This window comes from Chrysochloris asiatica, unplaced genomic scaffold (genome assembly GCF_000296735.1).
Source record: "Chrysochloris asiatica unplaced genomic scaffold, ChrAsi1.0 scaffold00058, whole genome shotgun sequence".
Classification (NCBI taxonomy): domain Eukaryota; kingdom Metazoa; phylum Chordata; class Mammalia; order Afrosoricida; family Chrysochloridae; genus Chrysochloris; species Chrysochloris asiatica.
The window spans coordinates 7239274-7252705 of NW_006408576.1; the positions used below are offsets into that span (position 1 = coordinate 7239274).

A 13432-nucleotide genomic window follows, 5' to 3' on the forward strand; every position below is an offset into this window, starting at 1 on the left:
GTGTGTTTTTTATAAAGCTAAAGTGGATAAAGAGAAATACTTTTAATTGGTGGTATATGGAGGGGATTATAATCAATGTAATGAAACAAGTTATATGAATGGTTGAATGTGAAACTGATGATGTGCCCTGTAAACTTTCACTCAATCCACAATAAAAACCTTAAATTAAAAAAACAAAGAAAAATTCCAGGATAAATAGAAGCTAAGAGATTTTTGTCAAAGCCAATCGAGAGCTTCAAAGCATCCTAAAGAGAGTTCTTTGGACTGAAAACCAACAAGAACAGACAACAACCAGAGATTGACAGATGTGGCAGCACCACCCAGAACTCAGACGACAGATAGCAGGGTCAAGAACAGAACAAAATTACAACGAATTCAAAGGAGCTGGGAGTTCAACTGAAGATCAAAATAATAACAATGTCAAAGAAACTGCTAAGAAATAGCACAAAAAACAAACTCAGCACAAGAAGGTATGCAGAACAAAGGAACAAACTACACCATAAAAAATTAATATGACAGCAATTAATTCATACTGACTCCTCTTCAATTTATTATTCTCAGCATAGGAACCAAGATGATCATATTCAAAATGGCCAGTATCCATCCATTTCAGCTCATAAAGTTCTAAGATACCAATCTTTACGTGTTTCATTTATGACTTCTCATTTTCCTAGGTTCTTAATTCATACATTCTACATTCCAACTATTAGTCAATGTTTGTATCTGTTTTTTCTCATTTTGAATTACGTCCCATCTGTAAATAAAGGTCCCCAAAGCTTTGCTTCATTCATATCATTGTGGTTGACTATACTTTCAGGAGGCAGCTCTTGCCCAGTTGTATTTTGAGTGCCTTCCAGCTTGAGGGACTCATCTTCTGGCACTTTATCAAAATCTTGTTGCTATTCATTAGGTTTTCAGTGGCTAACCTTTCAGAAGTGGTCCACCTCTCCTTCTTCTTTGTCTTAGTCTAGAAGTTCCACTGAAACCTTTGTCTACCATGAGTGACCCTTGAAATATTTGCTATACCAGTGTCATAGCTTCCAGCATCACAGCAACACACAAGCCACCACAGTAAGAAACTGACAGATGGAATCTATTAAAGATGCAGAAAAAGTACTTGGACTCTTGAATTTGAGTTGTGATGATCAACATGAATGATGTTCAACTAACAGCAGTAAGTATCCCAGATTGTAGATTACATTAAAAGGAACTATGGCTTCTTGGAGTAATAACTGATTCCAAGTCTGAAACATGAATTGTACAGGATGGACCTATAATACTTTGAGGTACCAGACAGCATGTACCCTGTCAATGTGCATGTACATGGAATATCAAAGAACTTAAGAGTTAACTTGAAGAGTCACCCTCACACTAGTCAAAGAAAGTACAATTTTGAGTTCACTAAAGATAAAAACTGCAACAGTTTGAAACCCTTCAATTATGCTTTTTATGATCTGTGTGGGCTTCCAAAATTTAAGTGGAAAATGGAATTAAATGATAATATAATTTTATGAACTTGTTGAAGTTCCCTCACATATAATAAAAATCCTTTAGTGGTCAGTTCCTAAGGATGAAAGGGAACTAACTAATTATGTTGAAAAGTCAGTATATAAAAGTGAAGAACCAAGAATTTATTCTTTCCTTTATCAACTCTATCTTTCCTTTCCTTTATCAACTGTATAAATGGGTAACAAAATATTAGATGAAGGGAAGCATCTACTTATAAAATTATTCTGGTTAATAAATGCAAATAAAATCATAGAATTAGAATATCAGTGATTTGTAAAACGTGACCAATTCATGAATTTAAGCAATGAGCTATCAGCAGCAGTCAATATGAAAAAAAAAAAGGGTGGGGTGGGGATGAAAATCACATATATGTCTCTCGATAAAAGTACATACCACATATCACCACTGACAGTCTTCCCAAAGGTATGGAGTCTGAATCTGATGAAGCATCTGAATTCAACTAACAAAATGTATGAAATATAGAGGGCAAAAGAAAATGTTTAACTGTATCATGTGAAGAACTATAGGTAAATGGGATTGAAGGGAAAGTAGCTGATTTAAAGAGACTAATGATGCAAGACATATTCAACTTTAAAAATAAAAGTGTTCAAGACTTAACTGACAGGAGAAATGCAACGAAATCATTTCTATAGAAATGTGTATAATATATACTTTTCGATGAGCAATGGGGGCTGTAAGGAGATGGAAGTGCTTGCAAACTCATTTGGGGTGGCTGTCAGAATAACTAAGGAGTCTTGGTGGCACAGTGGTTAAGGTACTCGACTGAATCACCAGCCACTCTTCAGGGGAAAGATGTGGCAGTCTGCTTCCCTAAATATTTACAGCCTTGAAAACCCTATGGGGAAGTTCTAGTCTGTCCTATAGCATCACTATGAGTTGGAATTAATTTGACAGCAGTGACTTTGGGATTGATTTGGTCCAGGTGACCGGGGTGGCAGTGTTAAGGGTACTCACTTTACAATAAAAATAATTCAACAACTTATACATTTGCTTTGTGTGGTTTTCTGTATGTGCTTTTATTTTATAAAAAGTTGGTTTTAAAATAAAATGATTATGATAAACTTTTTCAACATGCAGTGTGTTTTTAACAAAAACACCCAAAGAAATTTTTAAAGGATTTATTTATGCCACCTTGGTCTTTAAAAGTTATAACATTCCTTTATTAAGGCCTAATAGCCAGAGCTATGTGCAGGTTATGCTCTATACAAAAATACCAGCCAAGAGGGCAAATGGGGATGAGACCAGCTTACATTCTGTCTGCTAAACTTTGTGTCCTAGCATGGGGCTACAGCTGCCAAAGGAAGGGATGCTTTCATTTAATCTGAACAAAGGTAGAAATCAACTTTCAAATCATGGGGTTCAATGCCTATATTTCTTGTCTGCATGGCTGCATCTTTAAACCAAGGATTATTCATTCTTAATTAAAATCAAAGTCCTGAGAGTCTGGATCACACTATAAAAAACAAATGAGAACAGTATCAAATCCAATAAGCATGAGTTTGACGCTGAAATCTCAAAGGATAACCAATTTATTACATGTGTAGCCACCTTTTATTAAACTATTTCACAGTCACATTGCCTTTCTGATATAGTTTGTAACTACATGTTCCATCCATTGCAACAGTCCATACTATAGTCCTTCATTTTCCATGATAAGTAAAAGTAACAACATAGCCACTGACTTATGTTCCCAAGTATTCCAATTACTTCTTTCAGTCTTCAGATTGCTTAGCTCCTTCTCTTGCTAATCGATCAGCTTGTTCATTGCCCACAAATCCTGAATGACCCGGAACATGCATCTGTTAAAATAAAAATTTCCCTTTTATTAATTTTTACACAGCTTCATATGATTGTATTTTCAATATAAAAAATTTCAACTATATTGGAGTATACCAAATAGAAGAGAGCTCACTTTCTCAATGTAATTATAAACTGTACAACATATATTCTTAACAAAATTTTTAATGCATTTTTTCAATACATTTATAAAAATTTACTCTTCTATACATATTGGATCTTACTGCTTATATTATCTTTCCTCTACTTAACAAGCTCTCCATGCAGTACATGTATGCATGAATGCTTGTGTGAATGTCTATATATAATACCCAACACTCTTTTTTTTTTTTAACTTGTAAGAAAGCATGGATGTATTACTTATTTGATTTAATGACTGCTTACATTTAATTTGCTGAAAGACAAATTAAAATGTCACGTTACCAAACTATTATCAGTGGTTCTGGGAAGGTCAAGAAAGGTAGGGTTGAGACAATGTTTGCCATTTAACTTACTCTGTACTGTTGGGGAGGGGAGGTTGTTGTGTTTGTTTTCGTCCTTTTTAAAAAAAAAAAACATAAATTATGAGAAAAATACTTCCACTTTGGGAAAAAGGTCAAGTTACTAAAACTTCACACAACTTTAAAACAAAACATATTACATAAATTAGTTTTATTTTTGGAGTCCTGATGTGGTGCTGTGGGTTAATGCACCAGACTGAAAAGCTGTTTGAACTGCAAGGTTGGCGGTTCAAACTCACCAGCTACTCCTGAGAAACCCTACACAGGGTCGCTATGGGTCGGAACCAACTTATTGGCACTTCACAACAACAACAATTCTAACAAAACCAATAGGTTTGACTACTATATCTAAATAGCAATGAGGACTGCCTGTTCTAGGCATTACTATGCTTTGGTATCAAAATGTACAGAATATAGAATAGCCTTCAATCATCCTGCCAGTATTTTCTATACAAAGAAATACCCGTTTGTCAACACATATATAATGATCAAAAGAATCAAATGTGTTTTAATACATATTATGATATTGCAGGGCAGTGATAACATCAGATGGCTCTTCTAGTCACAATTGTCGTTAATTCCTACTAAACACCTTTTTCCTGATAATTCTGGGTAAGAGAAGGTGAGGGACAATGTTGATGAATTATATGATTCAGTTGTGAGTGACTGGTAACAGGCTTAATTAGGATTGTAAAAACTTGAAAATTTAAAGAGGGGCTTGGTCAATTTTTACCATCCTGTTGTGTTTATAATGAGCCATCTCTGAAGCAGGTACTGGGATCTCACAACCAACAAGACATAAAAATCAGAAGGGGAGCAGGTTTTTGAGCCCCAGTATCTCCATGCCTTGAACATCCTCTATTCAGGGACAAAAGGCTGTGATAGTAAAGGACTAGCAGAGAAGTAGTAGGAAAATGGCAACTGCAGAACCAAGAGCCAGAGCATAAGAGAGAGGTCAGCTTCCCAGAAACAAGAGTGTCTCCAGGCTAGGCTTACTGACCCATGAAGATAGAGCTGAGCACCGTCAGGATGAGGCTTACAGCAGACTGAACTATCTTTAGGACACTTACCAAGCAACCCTAAAGGATCTTTATAGCATTGCCCAAGTAGGGCAGAGGCCAAGGGGGCCCATGTGGCTAAGAGGCCAGGTGACATTGACAGGCATGCCTACGGACATGGCTGGGATGAGGCTGTCCTGACTGAAGAACTGGGTCTTGACCATTTCTGATCCTGAATTGTAACCTATTAGCGTCCCTAATAAAACCTATAGCCATGAGTATAGTCTAAGAGTTCCGTGTGGCAAATTGCAATGAATGATCAAACCCAGCTAAGAAGTAGAGAATGCCGTAGGGGGGTTGGCTTGTGTTAGAACTGGTAGGGAAACTTGAAGGATGGAGGCATGCCTGACCCCTAAATGTCATAGGAATTGGCCAAGGGCTGACGCCAATGGTGTTTCTCCCCTTGTGAAGTTAGAGGACATCAGATGCTGTCTCCATGCCTTTTTCTGCAGGTATTAATTTCATGGAAAGTATTCTTTTAACTTTTTAATTAATTAAATCATTTATATAAGCTATTAGTTGATCTAGTTAACAGAAAACCGTTTTAAAAATACTCACCCACTGAATATCCATGCCCTGGGTAAGTTTGTCAAGCTCAACAAAATCCTCTTTGTTGATTACATCTTTCCCTGTGCTTGTTCTCCATCCATTTTTCTTCCAACCTTGAACCCAATTAGTTATACCTTAAAGAAATGCATAGCCACAGATTAGTTTCAGTATTAGCTTTACTTTCTTCTTGCCTCCATTCAAATTTTTATTAAGTCTTAAATTAGCTTTGCCTTCTACCTCTCCCTCCAAAGATAGTTTTTAAATGTATGGTCTACAAAACAATACACGCTGCTATCATTCTCCAGTGAGCCACTGTTTGGTCACTAGTAGATTTCTCCTCTTTCACATGGGAAAGTCAGGTTCGGTTCACATTGAATGTACCCCATGCACATAAGTAGAGGCCTATGTGTTGCTATTATGATGAACAGTTTTCAGTGACATTTCCTAACTAAGAAAACTAAATCAAATCTTCCAAATAAGTTATTCTGTGGCTGAGTTTCCCCTATAAAAGCAGAGAATAATCATTTTGCTCTAGACATGCCATCTTCACACTGGCATTCTGTTGCACCAAAATGTCAACAGCTATCAAAATTGTTCAGATGATTACTTGATTAATGGGAGACTCCCAAAACACTAAAGGGTTCATTTTATAAATATAAAATTCCCTAAGAAAATCATTCAACGTAATCCACCACATAAAATAAAGGAAAAGAACCACATGACCATACCAAATAACACAGAATAGGCATTTGATAAAATCCCTCTCAGCAAAAAAGGAAAAGAGGAAATATATATAACCAATAAACAGCATCTTTCTCAATGAAGAGAGACTGAAAGCATTCCTCTTGAGAACAGGAACCACACAAGGATGCTTTTTATCACGAATACTATTCAATACTGTACTGGAAATCATAAACAGAGCACTAGGTAAGAAAAGGAAACAAAAGGCATAGATATTGGTAAGAAAGAAGTAAAACTACCCTGATTTGCAGATACTATGACCTACAGAGAGAATCCCAGATTCTACAAAAAAGCTACAAAAGTAATAGAAGAGTTCATTCAGCAAAGTGATAGGGCACAAGATCAACATACAAAAATCAGTCAGATTCCTGTACATAAAGAGAACTCCAAAAAGGAAATCAGGAAAACAATACCATTGTTGCAATTGTTATTGCTGTTGTTAAGTGCCATCCGTCTGTCCCGGCGCATAGCAACCCTATGTACAAAGAATTACACACTACCTGGTCTTGTGTCATCCTTGCAATTATTATGTTTGAGCCCACTGCTGCTGGCACTATGTCAATCCGTTTTGTTGAGGATCTTCCACTTTTTTGCTGAAACACTGGACTGCTAACTGCAAGGTAGGTGATTCAAATCCACCACCTGCTCCTTGGAAATCCTATGCAAGGTTGCTATGAGTCAAAGCTGACTCTATGACACTAATAGCAACAAAATACTTTATCAACCATAATGTTCTCCACCAGGGATTGGTCCTTCCTGACAATATGTCCAAAGTGAAACAGAAGTCTCACCATCCTTCCTTCTAAGGAACATTCTGGCTGTACTTCTTCCAAAACAATACAATTCAAATGCATCAATTCTCCTCCAGTCTTCCTTATTCATTGTCCAGTTTTCACATTCATATGACACAGCCAAAATACCATGGCATGGTTCAGGTGCACCTTTGTCCTCAAACTGTTATCTTTGCTCTTGAACACTTTTTGTAACAGATCTGCCCAACAGAATATGTCCTTTGCTTTCTTAACTATGGATTCCATGAGCACTGATTGTGGATCCAAGTAAAATGTAATATTTTACCATTTCCGTTTTTTTGGGTTTTTTTTCATTTATCATAACTTATTAGTCCAATTGTGAGGATTTCCATTTTCTCTACATTGAAGTACAAGCCATACTGAAAACTGTAATCTTTGATCTGCATTAGTATTTCAAGTCCTATTCCCTTCTAACAAGCAAGGTTCTGTTATCTCCATATTAACAAGTTATTAATGAGTAATCCTGATACTGCATTCTTCTGCATATAGTCCAGTTTCTTGGATTATTTACCCAACATACAAACTGAATAAGTAAGGTGAAAGGATACAACTGTGGAGCACCCTTTTCTAATTTTAAACCATCCAGTATCCCCTTGTTCTGTTCAAATGACTGCTTCTTGGTCTATGTAGAGTTTCCTCATGAACACAACTAAGTGTTCTACAATTTCTGTTCTTCACAATGTTATCCATAGTTTGTTATGATCCATACAGCTGAATGCCTTTGCAAAGTCAATAAAGCACAAGTAAACATCTTTCTGGTATTCTCTGCTTTCTGCAAAGATCCATTTGACATCAGCAATGATATTTCTTGTTCTACATCCTTTTCTAGCTGCCTTCCAAATTTCTTGGAATAGATTAATGAGTACTTTCAATACTGCATTAATTCACTGAAACATTTCAACTGGTATTCCATTAATTCCTAGAGCCTACTTTTCCACCAAAGCCTTCAGTGTAGTTTGAATTTCCTCCTTCAATATCATCAGTTCTCAAAGTGGTTGAATACTGACCAATTCTTTTTGTTACAGTGACTCTCTATTTCTTCTCATCTTCTTTTGAAACTTCCTGTGTCATCCAGTGTTTTGCCCCTGTTGGTGTTAAGTGTGCTAAGTTGGTTCCAACATAGAATTTCCAAGAAGCAGCTGGTGGGTTTGAACTGATGATCTTGTGGTTAGCAGTTCAGTGCTTATTCTGCAGTGCTGTCTATACTAGAACTCCATTGTTGTTGTTGCTAAGTGTCATCAAGTTGGTTCTGACTTATATAGAGACCCTGTATAGGGTTTCCGAGGAGCAGCTGGTGATTTTGAACTATTAACTTTATGGATTGTAGTCCTGTGCACAGCACCACACCAAAAGTCCACTTTGACTCCTTCAATATGGCAACTTAGGACTGAACTTTTTCTTCAGTTTTTTTCAGCTTAAAAAATGCTGAGTGTTAATCATTTTTTTGTTTCCTAACTCCAGGTCTTTTCACATTTCACTATAATACTTTACTTCTCTTCTTGAGTTGACCTTTAAAAGTTTCAGTTCAGCTCTTTCACTTCATCAATTCTTCCAGTCACTTTGTTGTTGTTAAGTGCCGCAGAGTTGGTTCCGACTCACAGGGACCCTATATAGGGTTCCCAAGGGGCAGCTGGTAAGGTTGAATCACTGATGTTGCGGTTCAAACTTTGCAGTCTAGTGCACTGACCTACAGTGCACTTTACCTGCATTCAATTTAGTCACTTTTTAGAACAAGCTTTGGAATGTCTTCTGACATCCACTGTTTTTCACTTTCTTTCTTGTCTTTTTAATGACCTTTTACTTTCTTCATATATGATGATCTTAAAAATCTTTTCTTGAAATGATCTTTAAATTTAGGGGGGAAATTATTTTCCTTTAAATTTAGGGGGGAAATTTATTTTTGCTCTTTTGGGTTTAATTTTCTTCAGCTTCAAGGTGAACATGCACATAAGCAATTGATGGTTTGTTCCATATTTGGCTCCTACCCTTGTTTTGGCTAATGATACTGTACTTAGTCATTGTCTTATGTACACAGTAAATTTGATTTCTGTGTATTCCATCTGGTGAGGTCTTTATGTAGTTGTCTTTTATGCTATTTTAAAAGGGTATTTACAATGAATACCTTTTGTTGTTGTTGTTAGGGGTCATCAAGTCGGTACCGACTCATAGCAACCTTATGCACAGCAGAATGAAACACTGCCTGATCCTGGGCCAACCTCATTACTGTTGCCAAGCTTGAGTCCATTGATGTTGCCACTTGGCCAATTCATCTTGTTGGGGGTCTTCCTCTTTTCCTCCGAGCCTCCACCTTACCAAACATGATATCCTTCTCCACCAACTGGTTCCTCCTTACAATATGTCCGAAGTATGAGAGACGAAGTTTGGCCATCTTGGCCTCTAAGGAGCACTCTGGCTGCATTTCTTCCAAAACAGAATCTATTGGTTCTTTTGGCAGCCCATGGCACTTTCAGTATTCTCCTCAAGCACCATAACTCAAATGCATCAATTCTTCTACTGTTTTCCTTATTCACTGCTCAGCTTTCGCATGCATATGAGGTTACTGAAAATACCATGGCTTGGGTCAGGCTCACCTTAGTCCTCAAGCTCACATCTTTGCTCTTCAACACTTTAAAAAGGTCTTGTGCAGCAGATTAGCCTAATGCAATACATTATTTGATTTCCTGACTGATGCTTCTGTGATTACCTGGAGATTGCAAAATTCTATCAGGCAATCTCCAGCATCGTTTCTATCATCAAGGCTATATTTTCCAACTACTGACCCTTCCTATTTGTTTCCAACTTTTGCATTCTAATACTAGAAGTTAAAAATGTACCTTGATTACATATTTAACCAATTTCAGACTGAAGATGTGGATTAAATTCTTTAGTTACTTAATTATTGGCTTTAATTGTTGTTTTTGTTGTTAGATTCCATCAAGTCAGTACCGACTCATAGTAGTAGTTGGTGTGTAAATTTGAATAACCATATTAACTGGATTTGCTTGTAGGCATATGGATTTATTATCCTATCACAGACAACAGTGTACTTCTACAAAGATCTTGAATTTACTCTTTTTGATGATGAGTGCCATTCCTCTTCAATTTGTAGTTCACAACAAAATAAAACATATTTGTCTGGTTCAAAATGGCCAAATAAGGTCAATTTCAGCCCACTAATGTCTACTGGGCAGTCCTGGTGTGACACTGTGGGTTAACACACTGGATTGAAAAGTTAGTTTAAACTGCAAATTGGTGGTTCAAGTTCACAAGCCACTCCTTGAAAACCCTATACAGGGTTGCTATGGGTTGGAACCAACTCGGCACTTACCAACAACACCAACGTCTATTGTGGCACTGCAGGATAATGCAATATACTGCAAGGTTGGTGGTTCAGACTTAACAGTCGCTCCTCAAGAACCATACACAGGGTTGCTGTGAGTCAGAACAAACTTGATGGCACTTAACAACAACAGCAACAAATGTCCAGGATATCGATCTAGAATATGCATTGGGTATAATTTTTGATGACTTCCAATTTTCCTAGATTCAAACTTCATACATTCTATGCTCTAATTATTACTGGATGTTTCAAGTTATTTCTTCTTATTTTGAATTGTTCCCCATCAGTAAATTAAAGTCCTGAGAGGTATGCTCTATCTACGTACTTAAGGTTTAAGAGGCAGCTCTTCCTCAGTCACATTTTGAGTGCCTTCCAACAGGAGAGGCTCATCTACCGGCACTTCATCAGACATTGTTTCTTGGCTATTCAAAAGGTGTTCAGTGGCTAATTCTTCAGAAATGGTCTGCCTCTTCTTCTTCCTAGTCAATCTTAAGTCAGAACACTCCAATGAAAGCTGGCCACCATGGTAATCCTGCTGAAGTTTAAAACATCAGTGGCATGGCTTCATGCCTCATAGCAACACAGTAGCTACCACAGTATGACAGACTGACAGATGCCAGACAAATCATTTTTAATAGCCACCAATAAAGATGATATAATTCAGAATAAATTTAACCAGGGTTTAAAAAGAGTTATAACATACAAGTACACAATACTACTAAAAGAAACCAAGTTGTTAACTGCTGTTGAGCTGGTTCCGGCTCATAGCGACCCTGTATAGGGTTTCCAAGGAGTGGCTGGTTAAGTTTGAACCAGTGACCTTGCTGTTCAAACCAACTTTGTGGTCCAGTGCTTATCCTACAGTGTCACAACAGGACTCCAAGAGACCTATATAAATGGAAAAACATACCATCTTCATGTATATGAAGACTTAATATTATGAAAATGTCAATATTTTCCAGAGTATTGGTCCAGATTCAATCAACATCCTTGAAAGAGATAGAAAAACTAATCACCAATTTTATATGGATAGGAAAGAGCCTGAATAAGTAAAGCACTATGAAAGAACAAGAATAAAATAGGAGGTCTCAACTTCCTCATCTCAAGACCCACCGTATTAGCCATTGTAGTCAAAAAAGGCTGGTACTGGTACAATGATAAACACATAGACCAATGAAACAGAATTGAGAACCCAGAAGAAAATCCATGCACCTTTGGGTACCTTTGAGCATATGTAAGTTTGGCAGAGATTACTTCTACATACACATTTGTATGTGCTACAAATATATCTGGGTATATAGTAGAGTATATAGGGGGCAAAGCTATGCAAACTTCTTACCCATAACCAAACACCTTGAGGAATTGAGTTATTAGGCTTGAAGATTTAGAACAATACACAGAAGGACCATCTGAGTCAATTGGCATAACATAGTTCATAAAGGCAATGTTTTATATTTTATTTTGGTAAGCAGCAACTGGTATCTTAAAAGCTTGTGAGCATCCATCTAAGAAATTATTACTGGTCTCTTCCCATCCAAAGCAAAGAAGAATGAAGAAAATCAAATGGTCAAGGCAACATTTAGCTTAAAGGACTAATGGACCACACAAGCCACAATCCCCACTATTCTGAGACCAGAAGAACGCGATGGTGCCCGACTACTGCTACAGATCACTCTGATTGGAATCACAATAGAGGATCCTGTACATAGTGGAAGAAAAATGTAAAATAAAACTCAAAAACACAAAAAAGACTAGATTTACAGGTCTGATAAAGACTAGTGGGATCACCAGTTCCTTAGACTATGTTCCTTAGACATCCTTCAAACCTGGAACTCAACCTACTCCTAAAGATAGCCTTTCAGCCAAACAACAGACAAGTATTAAGGGAGCAACAAAACTCATGAGGAACATGCTCTTCAGAATAATCAAACATACAAGACCAAAAAGGTAGTCTTTGCTCCCAAATAAAGTTTAGTAGGTAGGAAGGGTAGCAAAGATGATCAAAAGGAAAGGGAACCTACAGTGAACGTGGGAAGAGACCTGGTACACTGGGGATTGCAACTAATACTACGGAACAAAATATGTGAATTGTTGAATGAGAAACTAAATTTCACCCAAACAAAAATAAAACATTCAAATCACACATTACTTAACAAAAGTCCGTGAGAAAGCCAGACATTTCACATGTTAGCCCTCTTAATCATCAATGTTAGGTTTTATTTTCTCTATTTTAGAGATAAGGAAAATGAGGCTCTGGGAAGTTAATTAACTTGTTATGATCAGAGATATGAAAAGGTCTTCTTTGAATGCTCTGTTTTGTGTGGTTTTTTTTAATCTCTTGTAATAGTTAAAGTTTTGAGCCAACTTGAAGCAGAGACAGAGATCACAAGAGCATCAGAAAGAAGAGCATGAGTGGCACATGAGACGTCAAGAGGCGATGGCAAAGGTGAGGGCAGAGACCATAGCAGAGGTGGTGTGGAGAGATATGGAGAGAGCATGGAGAGGCAGAACAGCTTCTAAGCCTATGGACTGAGTAAAACTTGAGTGTCTATTGGCAGGAGACTGGCTTATAGAATGTGCCCTTTGAGCATTCACAGCCTGGCTAAAAGAGCTTTTTATCACTTGCCCTAGCAGGGCAGAGGACAAGGGGCCACACGGCTGAAAGGCCAAAGGCAAGATTGAGGTATGACTGCCATATGGCAGACAAAAGGCACTCCTGACTGTAGAACTGCTGTATCCTGAGTTGGTTTTGATCCTGAATTGTACCCTGTTCACTTCCCTAATAAACCCCAAAATCGTGAATATTGTTATGAGTTCTATGTGGCCTTTGCAGTGGATTCTCGAACCCAGATGTGAAGCAGAGTGCTGGGGGATGGATGGATGGATGGTGTCAGAATAGGGTAAACAAGGATGTAGGGTGGAAGCATGTCTGACCTCTGTTTTCATAGGAAACAGTCTTGGGCTGATTTTGAATTTTATTCTCTTTTCCCCTTGTGAAGCCAGGTGAAGTCAGATATAGCTGCCATGTGGGTTTAGCAGTTTCTCTCTTAGAATTGTCCCATTTCTAGTCTAAGTAATAATTCTAATCTTGTTGTTGTTGTTGTT

The 13432-nt window shown here is 37.4% G+C and overlaps 1 protein-coding gene across 1 annotated transcript in view; it reads right to left on the minus strand.

Moving 5' to 3' along the window:
* Positions 1-3242: 3242 nt before the first annotated feature.
* RNASEH1 (ribonuclease H1) overlaps positions 3243-13432 on the minus strand; it is a 61063-nt gene continuing 50873 nt past the window's right edge. The window contains exons 6-7 of the mRNA XM_006863997.1: positions 5444-5568; positions 3243-3329 (exon numbers count right to left, since the gene is read on the minus strand). Coding sequence (XP_006864059.1) covers positions 3243-3329; positions 5444-5568 — 212 coding nt within the window. The remainder of the gene's footprint in view (positions 3330-5443; positions 5569-13432) is intronic.